Source organism: Acanthaster planci, linkage group LG14, assembly GCF_054643075.1.
Source record: "Acanthaster planci isolate LZ-2023a linkage group LG14, COTS_SCS, whole genome shotgun sequence".
In the NCBI taxonomy this organism is placed as follows: domain Eukaryota; kingdom Metazoa; phylum Echinodermata; class Asteroidea; order Valvatida; family Acanthasteridae; genus Acanthaster; species Acanthaster planci.
The window spans coordinates 3,054,996-3,071,570 of NC_141790.1; the positions used below are offsets into that span (position 1 = coordinate 3,054,996).

Below are 16,575 nucleotides of genomic sequence, written 5' to 3' on the forward strand. Positions count from 1 at the left end.
CTAGATAAAACATTATACAGATGCTATTATCATTGTGGCCATGTCTTTTTTTCAACTCTGTTTGGCCGCACACATGTATAATTTCTCCTCTGACCCACATCTTACATTAGCAAGCACGTTATAATGAGTGATTTATTGTATCTTAGAACAGGTTTTGAAACATTGTAGCGGACATAATAGGAGGATCATGACACCTGCTTACATTATTTATTTGTTTACTAGTTTACGCCTTTTATTATCAGCTAACCAGTGAGAATTAATTCGTTTCCGGTTATTATAGTGAACAGTTTTCGCACGGTGTACGAAAATACAAATACCCTCACGTTAGAGAAAGCATCTTTTTGATAATGAGAAAAAAACAGAAAAACCTTGTGAAATAGCAATGAAAATAGATAAAGGGCGTCGCTAGAAGACGATCTATTGAAGTTGGGGACGACTTGGCTTGTCTTGACTTGGCAAGTAGCTGTAGAGTTTGCAGTAGAAAGGCTTGCAGTAAACAGAGCTCGAATGGATGGCGAAGATGTGTGGGCTAGGCCTATATGATGTTTAGGGTTCAAGTACACAGTCTTTCCTTCCCCTTGACTAAATCAGGTTTCGGAACGGAATTCATGTGGCTCTGGTCCAAGCCACCCACTGTCCAGCAACGTATGCATGTGTGGTTCAATAGGCTTGCACTGGTAATGTTTTTGCCTAGAGCAGGACAGGGACGAATTTGCAAGTATGGCAGGTTCGATAGAGGGAGAAATCACAGAGAGACAACAGAACAGTTCTGTTAATTAAGTCCAGTACCCAAGTGAAGTGGAAGGTCACTGGCTAGGGAAATTATCAGCTACTTCTCAAGGACTCTTGTTGCAAGTTCTGCTACCAACTGCCCACACACACTGTCAAGCAACCCACACAAATTGTATGACCTAATTCTGGGGGAGTTAGGATTTCCAAAAGTAGGGAAACAAAATCAATTCTATTACATAAGTATTAGGAAGATAAAAACTAGAGCAGGAAAAGTTAAAACAACGTTGTGGCTCATGTTATTTATTTCCTGGAGACAAGGCTGATAGTTGGTAGTGACGCTCTTTCTAATTACATTTGATTAGAAAAACAAACAAACCTTTTCTTCAACAACTCACTCTTAATGAAAACACAAAGTTAGAAAGTAACCTTGAAAAAGAACAATAACAGAAACAAGACCTGCTACCTCTTCGCTCTAATTGTACGCTACCGCCATAGGCATGCAGAGCCTCGATCTGGCAGCTTTTTTCGTGTATGTTGGTGAGTAATTTTGGGCATGATGTTGTTAGTTCTTCTACCATCAATACTATACGATTTGATACTATACGATATTTCAACAGCTGTCAGTTCAAGGCTCTGCATGCCCATGGCGGCACTGTACAAAGAGCGAATACCATGTACTAGGTGAATGCAATCCACTATTTAAGTGACAATTTCTGGTCAGCTCATTAGCATTAAAAGTAGCAGCCCAGCATTTTTCTGAAAAAAAGGGGGATTGTTAGCATTAAAAGTAGCAGCCCAGCATTTTTCTGAAAAAAAGGGATTGTTTGGCCCCTGAAATGGTGAAAATGTGTAAATCGTTGCCAGGATAAACTGCCTAGGTCCTTGAGCTATCCTATGAGAGCAGAATGGCTAAAAACTACAGCTGAAAAATGGTCCTCAGTGCCCAAGAAGGTTGAGGGTTGCCACTTGAAAAATTACTGCAATCAGACTTCGGGAAAATTACTTTTCGAGGGCTGATTTTGTTTAGTGGGAATAATTAAAAATGTAATTGGGTAACCCACAAATTTAAAAAAATTGAAAGGAAATCGAAAGATTAGGGACCAGACATTAATTTCATTTGTGTTTCAGCAATCTCAAGGAAGTTGGTATCCTTGTTATTGGGCCCCGAACAGTGCCGATTTTACACTCTTTTCAATGGATCTTAAATTAGTGGACTGTACCGTACTATGCAAGTACGGGGGCGAAAATGAAAAAAAAAAAACAGTAAAGGCGCCCTCTATGAACACCAAGAAGCAAAGGGCGACACGACAAACGACGACGGTCTCGTCGTGCGTCATGTCGTGCGTTGCATCGTGCTTCAGTCGACGTAACAGGCGACGCGATGCACTACACAACGTACGACGCGACGCACGACGGTACGACGCGACGGGCAAGGGAAGGGGCAACGTTTAGGTGTCAATAAATGCAACATGGAAAGGACCTAAGGCAGCAAGACGCGACGGGCGACGGGCGACGGCACGACGCGACACACGACGCAAGGGAGCCGTCATGCCGTCGCGTCGTCTGGTTGCGTCGCCTGGATGGAGGCAAGAGAGTGAGAGAAATGTTTACGGTAAATAGTACACCATATGATCAATAGAGGGCGTTTTTTTCCCTACGGAGGTTCCTTTGGTTGGGACTGAACTTCGGTGAGTTACGAACGAGTAGGAAATGCACGTGTCACGGTTGCATCGCTGGCAACAAAATAAACACTCCCGACGAACGTGGCTCTAGCTTTTCAACAGATGAGGGGCACTTTTGCTCAGGGCGGATAGCCACGCTATATTTTTTTATTGGCCTTGCGCTAGAACATAAGTCCTACCTAAAATAGTACAGTAAAACCATGCACAAGGGCCGCCCTGCCCTATGACCTATACTGATTGAATTTTTTTATTTTTAGTGAACAACAAACCTCACAGTGGAAGCCACGACTCTCACAAGTCTGCAGCCTCTGGTGATGGTTGTTTGAAATGCTAGAGTTTATTACCTTGTCTCTCAGCTGTGAATTCAGTGGCGTATCAAAACAGGGGTGGGGGAGTCTCCTCAAACAGATTTTAAAAAAATAATGCTTCATGGGTGAAGTAAGTAATGGACATAATCAAAATAGCACCAAAACCCTACAAAAACAACACCATTTGATGTTGTCCCCCCCATCATAACCAATGAGCCTGAAACTGCATGAGTCGCTTTTGAATTTGCCCCCCTCCCACACACACCCAAAGCTGGATACGCTGCTGTGTGAATTCATTTTTTCGGGAATCTTATTTACGCAAGAACTGGGCCTACAAGTAGGTAGTTGGGTACGTCGTATCAGTGCTGTCTTGATTAGGTGATATTTGTTCCATACATCTTCCACTGCTTTTTTTTTCAAATCGGAGCTGGCTAAAGGCTGCAGTTAGTTCATCTTCCTAGTGGACCGGTCCTCTCTTCTCCTCCTCAACCCCTACACAAAATGGGTCCCTTGGAATTTATCCAAACCCGACCGGGTAATAGACGATAATTTGGCTAATGTCGTTATGAAGGAGTAATCACGTGGCTTCGTGTTCTTGTGTAGCAGAATAGGCCTATGTGTGCCGTAAATAAATACAGAAAAGAAAACAGTTTGTTTTGCAAAACATAATAAATTGATGTCTATCATGTCTTTTAATGCATGAACTCCGCTTCTGAACTCACAGCAAACTAAAACACTCACACAAAACGAACAATGAACACGATAAAAGCATCTTTGCAGTAGCGTCTGATGCTCGAACAATGGTTACACTGGATTGTTTTGGCTGAGATGCAGTTTTCTTCCTCACAAGAGATAATTAGCATTAGCACAAATCAAAGCATTCTAAATCAAAAGGCCGTGGAAAGCACGGTGGACGCAAGGGGCATTTCGAACATGATTGTTAACATTACATGGATCTTTTAAGGACTTCAAAACACTTTAGAATTAGTATAGCTCAATGAGTAATTGACAGTAATTTAGTAGACAAATCATTAACAATTGCATGAATTTGAAAAGCCCTTTTGAATACGATTTTCAGTTACCGAGACATTTCATTTAAATCATTAATCATTATGACGTCATTACGCTATAAAAACGGAGGCTGCAAAAGTTTGGCCATTGTCATTTCTTTCGTTAAGTAACCCATGAAATGATTAAAGCAAGTGTTAGGCCTAACTGAGATGTTATTTGACAGTAAAATCTTGTATTCAAGATTTAAATCTAGATTAAATTGACGTATGATAAAATTAAACGGAGGGTAATATCAGGAAAATTTATTAAAGTCAATAATGAAGTCCCTCACTGCAAACTCCAAATGGTCCCATTATATATATCACACAGCAATTTAACAGAATTTCAGTTTCATATACTAAAGGATTTAGGTTGATTCCAAACAACGATTATGGATAGCTTGTCTGCTACTTTTGAAAATAGACTTCATAATTACCTCCTTACACAAGGATAAAATCCTACATGCTTTTATTACTCTGAAACAGTGAGAGTGAAATAAGACGCGTTACATGTAGAAAATAAAGCAGGAGAAAGCAGACTTCGGCTAGGATACGGATGGCATCAACAGCAGCGCAGTCGTCATAGTGGACCAATAGCCTCAGGCATATTGTCGTGGAGGACTGTCCCGTGCCGATCCCCACGAAGACGGTTGTTCCAAACTTCCAATCTTCTAGACAATGGTCTTAAAGACATAACCTCCATCAAACCTCGGGCCACTCTAACCCACATAGCTGAAAATGAAACATAAACACAGTTCTTATAACTTTGGCCATGGTTCGTGAAACAAATCGTTGGGTGTTTCATAACTTGTACATTACTGGAAAATAGTAAAATGGATGGCCCCGAATTAATACTGTTTATTAATTAATTAACCGATGAAATCAATACCAAATAGAAATGTAATGCATACGGAGTCTATGAAGGGGGGGGGGTACACGGTCCATGTTACGTTCCCTAAAAATTACAATTTTAAGTATGTGTCCTTGCTCTATGTTAGAGTAAATGGTCAGTGGCGTATCCAGCGGGGACAGGGTGGCAACTTGCTTTCCCCCACCGATGGATATTATTTGATTTATCTATTTTTGCACAAAGGATAATTCATAGGTGAGCATGAACAAAAGTAATCGGTGCATTTATTTATCGAAATAACAGGACCAAAAACTTAAGAACACAATGCCAGGAAATAAAAGCAAGGATAACGGAACCGTGAATAGGCTTTGGCCTTTCTTTCCCCCAAAGCTGGTTACGCCGCGGGAAACATTTTACGTCTTTTGTACATGTATTTCACAAGTGTCAGGGCTCACCCTGAGCAGCCATGTACCGGGCGGTAACGATAGCATGTGCTGCAGTTAGCTGAATCAAGTTTTCCATCGCAGCAATGGTCCCAAGGCCAGACATCATATCGCAAATGCTTGTACCAGCCAAACCAGCCATAGTGCGGGCTGTAACGGTCGGGGGTTCCTCCTCCAGGGGGAGTAGTGATGAGGTCCCCAAAGGCATCGTAACAGCACTGTTGGCCTGATCCGCTAGATGTAGCACTGACAGACCTGAAGCAGGCATCGGCGCCAGGGTGGTATTTAGCCATATTAGACACGTTTGGATCGGACTCTTCAAATTCCTCATCACTTCTTGCCTGTCTCACAGAGCAAGGGCATGGACCCAAACCTGATGGTGTATCTCGTAGCTTATCGAGGTAATCAGAGCATTTGCAAGAAACCAAGGCCAGAAGGGCAAAGGCCTAGAAAGCCACCGGCCACAGATTCTTCATTTTCTGTGGATGAAATAAACAATAAAATTATTTCATAATATTTTATCAGTTGGCCCCCTTTTTCTTTCAAACTCTGCATACGACAGGGGCGAAGTTCACGGGGGAGAAACTGGGATCCGTCGAGAGCTCTTCTTTATACGGAGCTCTGGAAGTGTCATCTGACTTGTGAGAACAGTGCTCGGTTATCCCTATCGCCCACCGGGGGAAGGACAAATGCATTATGATCAAAACTTACGCGTGCATATGACACGACGTGTGCCCTGAATGTACATGACTAGGACTGACCGCAGGTATTGCTCTGCGCTTAGGAATTTTGACGTATTTTCCTCGACAGGATTCTGTGACAGGCATCTGTCCTTCTGAGTGCCCGAATTTTACAAAAGGCGTTGGGAGACGAGCGAACAGTCTGGTCACTGAATATGACCTGACTGAAATAGTCTTATTGGTCCTGTGAAGAAGGTGAAGTGCTGAACAGACATCGAGAAGAGTTAAAAGCTGAGGACAGAAGAATCTATTCTCACAAACATTGGAGACATCTTGGGAATAATGTACATCTTGCACTGGTAATGAAAAGAGACGCCCTCATAGTTTTAAAATTGCCTTTACGCAAAACATGGCAGCACTTAACCACTTATGATGTATAACCCTGAAAGGGAATATTCAGTATTTCTATCACTGCATACCTGGTGGAATAGCGAGATGTATGGGCTTACCTTTTGTTTCGTCCTTCGTCCTTACACAGCAGTGACAGAGTGACTGAGAATCAGACAGCTTTGCCAGCTTTTATATAAGTCAAAGCTGACGGACGACAAACCCTCTGTTTAAATATGCAACTCGTGTGCAACAGGTGTTTCACTGGCGCACGGGGGGAGGGACATGTGAACGTGATTTAATTTTACAAGAGTAGTAGGGATTAGCCGGCTCCTTCTCCACTCTCTTTCCTCCTCTTCGCCGGGGTTGGTACAGACGTCCCAGGTCAAAGGTCAGGGTAAGTGAAGTGGAAAATCCCCGTGCTTCTACTGCACAAACAACCTCCGCTTTCAAACAAAAAGGGACCTCTCTTTCCCAACCGCCCGGCCTAACTCATGACTTCTACCTTCTCTCTGCAATGAAACTCTGAGAAAAAATGAGATTTCTTTTGGAGATCTGTAAAAAAAAACAGAAATGGAAAACAGAAAACATATTTTACCAATAAATTTAAAAAAGCTTTGGCTGAACGAAACGTCAATTTCCACTTTTGCAAAGACGTGACAGCGGGCCGTAGCTTATTAGACTGCTAAAATTGCAAAAACTGCCGCGATTCAAAGTTTATTGGTTCATGTGAAGATTGCTTCAATGTCGATTATTGTTTTGATTGCATAGATTGTTTTGACTGCACATATTGCCAATTTTGCGATAGCTGCCTTGTGACGAGTGCCAACTATGTGTTGAGTGCTTTGGTTCAGTTTCCTCTCCAAATCCTAGTCACATGTATGTTTTAGTCAAGGTATTTAAACAGCAGGCGTGGTTCGGGGGGGTTGGACTTTAGCCCCTGCCGACTCCCCCCCCCAAAAAAATGGCTCAAGAACAGCGCCTGTTCATTGGTGCAGGTCCGGCGTTTATATTACACAGTGTAATGGGGTGTTAAATGGTATGCTTGTAGCCTGACATTTATTATTACAGAAGGTTCTGTTGATCGTTAATCGACCGAACACACATTTTACCCCACGGTGCTGCATGCGTGCAAGTCTCAGCTTCCCAGATTCCTTTAAGATCAGAGGTCACGTAAAATGACAATCTAATAAACTGTTATAAGAACATATCGTCTGGTCCCTCGATTCAATGACAGACGGATTTAAGTTTCTCTTCCGTCCTTTATACTGCTCAGTTCGAGACAAATTACTATCAAACCACATGATTATCATACAATTCATCTGCAACAGGTGTTTCAGTGGTTTGTCCAACGGAGGGGAGACATGTGTACGTGATTCTGTAATTTTTTTTTCAAGCCTTTTATGTATGTCTCAACCCCCAGGTGGGCTCAGAGTTGTTTTCCTGACTTCTGTGTAATTGCGGGTCTTGAAACCGAGACTGGCAGCGCAAATTCATGGCGCAGGAACTGTGGAGTAAAACGCACAGTTTAGTAAGTCCCACTGTACTTTCCCTGCCATTAATTAGACTTCTTTAGCAAAGTTCTAGGCTACATGCAGTTACCGGTAGTATGATTGTATTGTGTAATACAATCGGGACTTACATATATACCAATAAGCGACAGAAACTTTCTGTTGAACAGACCGGCTTCCTATTCGCTCTTTGTACGCTACCGCCATTAGGCATACAGAGCCTCGATCTGGCAGCTTTTTCCATGTATGTTAGTAAGTAATTTTGGGCATGATGCTGCGTTAGTTCTTCTACCATCTATATACTCTACAATTGGACAATATTTCAAAAGCTGTCAGTTCAAGGCTCTGCATGCCCATGGCGGCAGTGTACAAAGAGCATATACGTGTACTGGGTGCATGCAATCCACTATTCAAGTGAGAATTTCTGGTCAGCTCATTAGCATTAAAAGTAGCAGCCCATCATTTTTCTGAAAAAAGGGAGATTTTTGGGCCACTGAATTGGTGAGATTGTGTAAATCGTTGCCAAGATCAACTGCCTGGATCTTTGAGCTATCCTATGTGAGTAGAGTGGCTAAAAACTACAACTGAAAAATAGTCCCAAGTGCCCAAGAAGGTTGAGGGTTGCCACTTGAAAATCGCTGCAATCAGACTTTGGAAAAGTCACTTTTCGGAGGTAATTTTGTTTTGTGGGAATTATTAAAAATGTAATTGGTTAGCCCACGATAAATTGAAAGGAAATCAAAAGATTAGGGGCCAGACAATAATTTTATTTTTGTAGATTTTACACTATTTTCAGTGGGGCTTGAATTAGTGGACTGTACTCTACTATCCAAGTACCGGGGGCGGAAATGAAAGAAAACAGTAAAGGCGCCCTCTATAAACAACAAGAAACAAAGGGCGACAGCACACGACGCGTTGTGTCGTGCGTCGTGTCGTGCGTCACGTCATGCTTCAGGCGACGTAATAGGCGATTCGATGCACGACACGACGTACGACGCGACGCACGACGGTACGACGCGACGGGTGACGGAAGGGGCGAGGTTTAGGCGGCAAAAAATGCAACATGGAAAGGACATAAAGTAGCACGACGCGACGGGCGACGGCACGACGCGACGAGTCGTGTGTGTACAAAAGTAATGGCAAGAAGGCGACGGTTCGACCCAACGGCACGACGCATGGGAGCCGTCGTGCCATCGCGTTGAGTAGTTGCGTCGCCAGGAGGGAGGCCAGACAGAGAGAGAGAAATGTTTGTAGTAAATAGTACACCATAGGATCAGTAGAGGGCGTTATTTTCTGGCTACGGAAGTTCCTTTGGTACATGGTCGGGACTGAACTTCGGTTGGTTACGAACGAGTAGGAAATGCACGTGTCACGATTGCATCGCCAGCAATAAAATAAACACTCCCGACCAACGCGGCTCTAGCTTTTCAACAGATGAGGGGCACTTTTGCTCAGGGCGGATAGCCACGCTATATTTTTTCATTGGTCTTGCCTCAGAACATAGGTCTTACCTAAAATAGTACAGTAAAACCATGCACTAAGGCCGCCCTGCCCTATGACCTATACCGATTGGATTTTTTTTTTTTTTAGCAACAAACCTCACAGTGGAAGCCACGACTCTCACAAGTCCCCAGCCTCTGGTAGTGGTTGTTTGAAATGCAAGAATCGATTACCTTGTCTCTCAGCTGTGAATTCAGTGGCGTTTCAAAACAGGGGTGGGGGAGTCTCCTCAAACAGATTTTTTAAAAACAATGCTTCATGAGTGAAGTAAGTAATGGGCATAATCAAAATAGCACCCAAACCCTACAAAAACAACACCATTTGATGTTGTCCCCCCCATCATAACCAATGAGCCTGAAACTGCATGAGTCGCTTTTGAATTTGCCCCCCTCCCACACACACCCAAAGCTGGATACGCTGCTGTGTGAATTCATTTTTTCGGGAATCTTATTTACGCAAGAACTGGGCCTACAAGTAGGTAGTTGGGTACGTCAAAACGGGGGTGGGGGAGTCTCCTCAAACAGATTTAAAAAAAAAAATAACGCTTCATGAGTGAATGGGAAAGAAAGTAAGTAATGGGCATAATCAAAATACCACCAAAACCCTACAAAAACAACACAAATTTTCTGTCCCCCCATCTTAATCAATGAGCCTGACACTGCATGAGTCGCTTTTGAATTCCCCCCCCCAACACACCCAAAGCTGGATACGCTGCTGTGTGAATTCATTTTTTCGGAAATCTTATTTGCTCAAGAGGTGGGCCTACATAACATAGATAGTTGGGTACGTCGTATCAGTGCTGTCTTGATTAGGTGATATTTGTTCCATACATCTTCCACTGCTTTTTTTTTCAAATCGGAGCTGGCTAAAGGCTGCAGCTAGTTCATCTTCCTAGTGGACCGGTCCTCTCTTCTCCTCCTCAACCCCTCCACAAAACGGGTCCCTTGGAATTTATCCAAACCCGACCGGGTAATAGACGATAATTTGGCTAATGTCGTTATGAAGGAGTAGTCACGTGACTTCGTGTTCTTGTGTCACAGAATACGCGTGCAGTAAACAAATACAGAAAAGAAAACAGTTTTTTTTTGCACAACAGACAAACTGACGTCTATCATGTCTTTTAATGCATAAACTCCGCTTCTGAACTCACATTGGCATTAGCGTAAATCAAAGCGTTCTAAATCAAAAGGCCGTGGGAAGTGCGGCGGACGCAAGGGGCATTGCGAACATGATTGTAAACATTACATGGACTTCAAAACACTTTAATATTAATATAGCTCTATAAGTAATTGACAGTAATTTAGTAGACAAATCATTAACAATGTATGAATTTGAAAAGCCCTTTGGAATACGATTTTCAGTTAACGAGACATTTCATTGAAATCATTAATCATTATGACGTCATTATGTTATAAAACGGAGGCTGCAAAAGTTTGGCCATTGCCATTACTTTCGTTAAGTAACCCATGAAATAATTAAAGCAAGTGTTAATTGAGATGGTATTCGACAGTAGAATCTTGTATTCAAGATTTAAATCTAGATTAAATTGACTTATGATAAAATTAAACGGAGGGTAACATCAGGAAAACTTATGAAAGTCAATAATGAAGTCCGTCACTGCAAACTCCAAATGGTCCCATAATATATCACACAGCAATTTAATAGAATTTCAGTTTCATGTACTAAAGGATTTAGGTTGATTGCAAAACAACGATTATGGATAGCTTGTCTGCTACTTTTGAAAATAGACTTCATAATTACCTCCTTACACAAGGATGAAATCCTACATGCTTTTATTACTCTGAAACAGTGAGAGTGAAATAAGACGCGTTACATGTAGAAAATGAAGCAGGAGAAAGCAGACTTCAGCTAGGATACGGATGGCATCAACAGCAGCGCAGTCGTCATAATGGACCAATAGCTTCAGACCTATTGTAGTGGAGGAGGACTGTCCCGTGCCGATCCCCACGAAGACGGTTGTTCCGAACTTCCAATCTTGTAGACAATGAGCTAAGAGACATAACCTCCATCAACCTCGGGCCACTCTAACCCACATAGCTGAAAATGAAACACAAACACAGTTCTTATAACTTTGGCCATGGTTCGTGAAACAAATCGTTGGGTGTTTCATAACTTGTACATTACTGGAAAATAGTAAAATGGATGGCCCCGAATTAATACTGTTTATTAATTAATTAACCGATGAAATCAATACCAAATAGGAATGTAATGCATACGGAGTCTATGAAGGGGGGGGGGGTACACGGTCCATGTTACGTTCCCTAAAAATGATAATTTTTAAGTATGTGCCCTTGCTCTATGTTTCAGAGTAAATGGTCAGTGGCGTATCCAGCGGGGACAGGGGGGCAACTTGCTTTCCCTCACCGATGGATATTATTTATCTATTTTTGCACAAAAGATAATTCATATGTGAGTATGAACGAAAGTAATCGGTGCATTTATTTATCGAAATAACACGAACCAAAAACTTAAGAACACAATGCCAGGAAATAAAAGCAAGGATAACGGAACCGTGAATAGGCTTTGGCCTTTCTTTCCCCCAAAGCTGGTTACGCCGCGGGAAACATTTTACGTCTTTTGTACATGTATTTCACAAGTGTCAGGACTCACCCTGAGCAGCCGTATACCGGGCGGTAACGATAGTATACGGTGCAGTTAGCTGAATCAAGTTTTCCATCGCAGCAATGGTCCCAAGGCCAGACATCATACCGCAAATGCTTGTACCAGCCAAACAAGCCATAGTGCGGGCTGTAACGGTCGGGGGTTCCTCCTCCAGGGGGAGTAGTGATGAGGTCCCCAGAGGCATCGTAACAGCACTGTTGGCCTGATCCGCTAGATGTAGCACTGACAGACCTGAAGCAGGCATCGGCGCCAGGGTGGTATTTAGCCATATTAGACACGTTTGGATCGGACTCTTCAAATTCCTCATCACTTCTTGCCTGTGTCACAGAGCAAGGGCATGGACCCAAACCTGATGGTGTATCTCGTAGCTCATCGAGGTATTCAGAGCACCTGCAAGAAACCAAGGCCAGAAGGGCAAAGGCCAAGAAAAGCACCGGCCACAGATTCTTCATTTTCTGTGGATGAAATAAACAATAAAATTATTTCATAATATTTTATCAGTTGGCCCCTTTCCTTTTCTTTCAAGCTCTGCATACGACAGGGGCGAAGTTCACGGGGGAGAAACTGGGATCCGTCGAGAGCTCTTCTTTATGCGGAGCTCTGGAAGTGTCATCCGACTTGTGAGAACAGTCAATGCTCGGTTATCCCTATCGCCCACCGGGGGGGGGAGGACAAATGCATTATGATCAAAACTTACGCGTGCATATGACACGACGTGTGCCCTGAATGTACATGACTAGGATTGATCGCAGGTATTGCTCTGCGCCTAGGAATTTTGACGTATTTTCCTCGACAAGATTCTGTGACAGGCATCTGTCCTTCTGAGTGCCCGAATTTTACAAAAGGCGTTGGGAGACGAGCGAACAGTCTGGTCACTGAATATGACCTGACTGAAATAGTCTTATTGGTCCTGTGAAGAAGGTGAAGTGCTGAACAGACATCGAGAAGAGTTAAAAGCTGAGGACAGAAGAATCTATTCTCACAAACATTGGAGACGTTCTGGGAATAATGCCCATCTTGCACTGGTGATGAAGAGAGACGCCCCCATAGTTTTAAAATTGCCTTTACGCAAAACATGGCAGCACTTAACCACTGACGATGTATAACCCTGAAAGGGAACATTTGGTATTTCTATCAATGCATACCTGGTGGAATAGCGAAGGTGTATGGGCTTACCTGTTGTTTCGTCCTTCGTCCTTGCACAGCAGTGACACACTGACTGAGAATCAGACAGCTTTGCCAGCTTTTATATAAGTCAAAGCTGACGGACGACAAACCCTCTGTTTAAATATGCAATTCGTGTGCAACAGGTGTTTTACTGGCGCACGGGGGGAGGGACATGTGAACGTGATTTAATTTTACAAGAGTAGTAGGGATGAGCCGGCTCCTTCTCCACTCTCTTTCTTCCTCTTCGCCGGGGTTGGTACAGACGTCGCAGGTCAAAGGTCAAGGTAAGTGAAGTGGAAAATCCCCGTGCTTCTACTGCACAAACAACCTCCGCTTTCAAACAAAAAGGGACCTCTCTTTCCCAACCGCCCGGCCTAACTCATGACTTCTACCTTCTCTCTGCAATGAAACTCTGAGAAAAAAATGAGATTTATTTTGGACATCTGTAACAAACCAGAAATGGAAAACACTGAAGATTCGGGGAAAAATGAAAAAAGATATTTTAGAAACTAATATAAAAACAGACATGGAAAACAGAAAACATATTTTACCAATAAATTTAAAAAAGCTTTGGCTGAACGAAACGTCAATTTCCACTTTTGCAAAGACGTGACAGCGGGCCGTAACTTATTAGACTGCTAAAATTGCAAAAACTGCCACGATTCAAAGTTTATTGGTTCATGTGAAGATTGCTTCAATGTCGATTATTGTTTTGATTGCACAGATTGTTTTGACTGCACATATTGCCAATTTTGCGATAGCTGTCATAATTGTGACGAGTGCCAACTATATGTGTTGAGTGCTTTGGTTCAGTTTCCTCTCCAAATCCTAGTCACATGTTTGTTTTATTCAAGGTATTTAAACAGCAGGCGTGGTTCAGGGGGGGGTGTTGGACCTTAGCCCCTCCAAATTTTGTCCAGCCGACTCCCCCCCCCAAAAAAAAATGGCTCAAGAACAGCGCCTCTTCATTGGTGCCGGTCTGGCGTTTATATTACACAGTGTAATGAGGTGTTTAATGGCATGCTTGTAGCGTGACATTTATTATTACAGAAGGTTCTGTTAATCGTTAATCGACCGAACACACATTTTACCCCACGGTGCTGCATGCGTGCAAGTCTCAGCTTCCCAGATTCCTTTAAGATCAGAGGTCACATAAAATGACAATCTAATAAACTGTTATAAGAACATATCGTCTGGTCCCTCGATTCAATGGCAGACGGATTTAAGTTTCTCTTCCGTCCTTTATACTGCTCAGTTCGAGACAAATTACTATCAAACCACATGATTATCATACAATTCATCTGCAACAGGTGTTTCAGTGGTTTGTCCAACGGAGGGGAGACACGTGTACGTGATTCTGTATTTTTTTCAAGCCTTTCATGTCTGTCTCAAACCCCCAGGTGGGCTCAGAGTTGTTTTCCTCGCTTCTGTGTAATTGTGGGTCTTGAAACAGAGCCAAGAAACCAAGACTTGCAGCGCAAAACTGTGGAGTAAAACGCACAGTTTAGTAGATCCCACTGTACTTTCCCTGCCATTAAAAATAATGAGACTTCTTCAGCAAAGTTCTAGGCTGCAGTTACCGGTAGTATGATTGTATTGTGTAATACAGTCGCCGCGGGACTTACGTCTATACCAATAAACGACAGAAACAGACCTGCTACCTACTCGCTCTTTGTACGCTACCGCCATTAGGCATGCAGAGCCTCGATCTGGCAGCTTTTTCCGTGTATGTTAGTAAGTAATTTTGAGCATGATGCTGCGTTAGTTCTTCTACCATCTATACTCTACAATTGGACAATATTTCAAAAGCTGTCAGTTCAAGGCTCTGCATGCCCATGGCGGCAGTGTACAAAGAGCAAATACCGTGTACTGGGTGCATACAATCAACTATTCAAGTGAGAATTTCTGTTCAGCTCATTAGCATTAAAAGTAGCAGCCCAGCATTTTTCTGAAAAAAGGGGATTGTTTGACCCCTGAAATGGTGAAAATGTGTAAATCGTTGCCAGGATCAACTGCCTAGGTCTTTGAGCTATCCTATGAGAGCAGAATGGCTAAAAACTACAGCTGAAAAAATGGTCCTAAGTGCCCAAGAAGGTTGAGTTTTGCCACTTGAAAAATTGCTGCAATCAGACTTCGGAAAAATCACTTTTCGAGGGCTGATTTTGTTTAGTGGGAATAATTAAAAAATGTAATTGGGTACCCACAAAAAATTGAAAGGAAATCGGAAGATTGGGGACCAGACAATAATTTCATTTGTGTTTCAGCAATCTCAAGGAAGTTGGCATCCTTGTTATTGGGCCCTGAACAGTGCCGATTTTACACTGTTTTCAATGGAGCTTGAATTAGTGGACTGTACCGTACTATGCAAGTACGGGGGCGGAAATGAGAGAAAACAGTAAAGGCGCCCTCTATGAACACCCAGAAGCAAAGGGCGACAGCACACGACGCGTCGCATCGTGCGTCGTGTCGTGCGTTGCGTCGTGCCTTAGTCGACGTAATAGGCGACGCGATGCATGACACGACGTATGACGCGATGCACGACGGTACGACGCGACGGGTGACGGAAGGGGCGACGTTTAGGCGGCAATAAATGCAACATGGAAAGGACCTAAGGCAGCACGACGCGACGGGCGACGGCACGACGCGACGCACAACGCGACGCGTCGTGTGTGTACAAAAGTAATGGCAAGAAGGCGACGGTGTGACCCGACGGCACGACGCAAGGGAGCCGTCGTGCCGCCGCATCCTTTGGTTGTGTCGCCTGGAGGGAGGCAAGAGAGAGAGAGAGAGAGAGATAAATGTTTGTCGTAAATAGTACACCATAGGATCAATAGAGGGCGTTATTTTTTTTAGTTACGGAGGTGCTTTTGATCGGGACTAAACTTCGGTGGGTTGCGAACGAGTAGGAAATGCACGTGTCACGGTCGCATCGCTGGCAACAAAATAAATTTAAACACTCCCGACCAACGTGGCTCTAGGTTTTCAACAGACGAGGGGCGCTTTTGCTCAGGGCGGATAGCCACGGTTTGTTTTTTCATTGGCCTTGCACCAGAACATAAGTCCGACCTAAAATAGTACAGTAAAACCATGCACTAGGGCCGCCCTCCCCTATGACCTATACCGAATTTTTTTTTTATTTTTTATTTTTTGGGTGAACAACAAACTTCAAAGTGGAAGCCACGACTCTCACAAGTCCCCAGCCTCTGGTTTTGGTTGTTTGAAATGCAAGAATCGACAACCTTGTCTCTCAGCAGTGAATTCAGTGGCGTATTAAAACGGGGGTGGGGGAGTCTCCTCAAACAGATTATTAAAAAAAATGCTTCATGAGTGAAGTAAGTAATGGCCATATCAAAATAGAACCAAACCCTACAGAAACAACACCATTTGATGTCCCCCCATCTTAATCAATGAGCCTGAAACTGTATGAGTTTGGAATTTTGAATGAAATTGATTTTGAATTTGCACCCCCCCCCAAAAAAAAAAAACACCCAAAGCTGTGTACGCTGCTGTGTGAATTCATTTTTTCGGGAATCTTATTTACGCAAGAACTGGGCCTACAAGTAGGTAGTTGGGTACGTCGTATCAGTGCTGTCTTGATTAGGTGATATTTGTTCCATACATCT

The 16,575-nt window shown here is 43.1% G+C and overlaps 2 protein-coding genes across 3 annotated transcripts; both read right to left on the reverse strand.

Annotated features, from left to right (window-relative positions):
- Positions 1–3,395: 3,395 nt before the first annotated feature.
- Positions 3,396–6,456, reverse strand: LOC147796751 (sushi domain-containing protein 2-like). The gene is made up of 3 exons (XM_087145974.1): positions 6,254–6,456; positions 5,077–5,543; positions 3,396–4,503 (listed from the first exon to the last, which is right to left on the reverse strand). Exons 2-3 carry the CDS (start codon positions 5,355–5,357, stop codon positions 4,491–4,493), a joined length of 294 nt encoding a protein of 97 aa, XP_087002100.1. The 5' UTR covers positions 5,358–5,543; positions 6,254–6,456; the 3' UTR covers positions 3,396–4,490.
- A 3,788-nt stretch (positions 6,457–10,244) lies between these two features.
- On the reverse strand, positions 10,245–13,119 carry LOC147796752 (sushi domain-containing protein 2-like). Of its 2 annotated transcripts, none has more exons than XM_087146052.1 (3): positions 12,962–13,119; positions 11,774–12,240; positions 10,245–11,200 (listed from the first exon to the last, which is right to left on the reverse strand). In XM_087146052.1, exons 2-3 carry the CDS (start codon positions 12,235–12,237, stop codon positions 11,188–11,190), a joined length of 477 nt encoding a protein of 158 aa, XP_087002178.1. In that variant the 5' UTR covers positions 12,238–12,240; positions 12,962–13,119; the 3' UTR covers positions 10,245–11,187. The 2 variants fall into 2 exon arrangements, with proteins under 2 accessions (XP_087002178.1, XP_087002179.1); XM_087146053.1 differs by having other exon boundaries at positions 12,931–13,061.
- Between the last annotated feature and the right edge of the window lie 3,456 nt (positions 13,120–16,575).

Excerpts from the sequence above, each read along its gene's own strand:
- LOC147796751 (XM_087145974.1), bottom strand. The coding sequence starts at position 5,357 with ATGGCTAAATACCACCCTGGCGCCGATGCCTGCTTCAGGTCTGTCAGT.
- LOC147796752 (XM_087146052.1), bottom strand. The coding sequence starts at position 12,237 with ATGAAGAATCTGTGGCCGGTGCTTTTCTTGGCCTTTGCCCTTCTGGCC.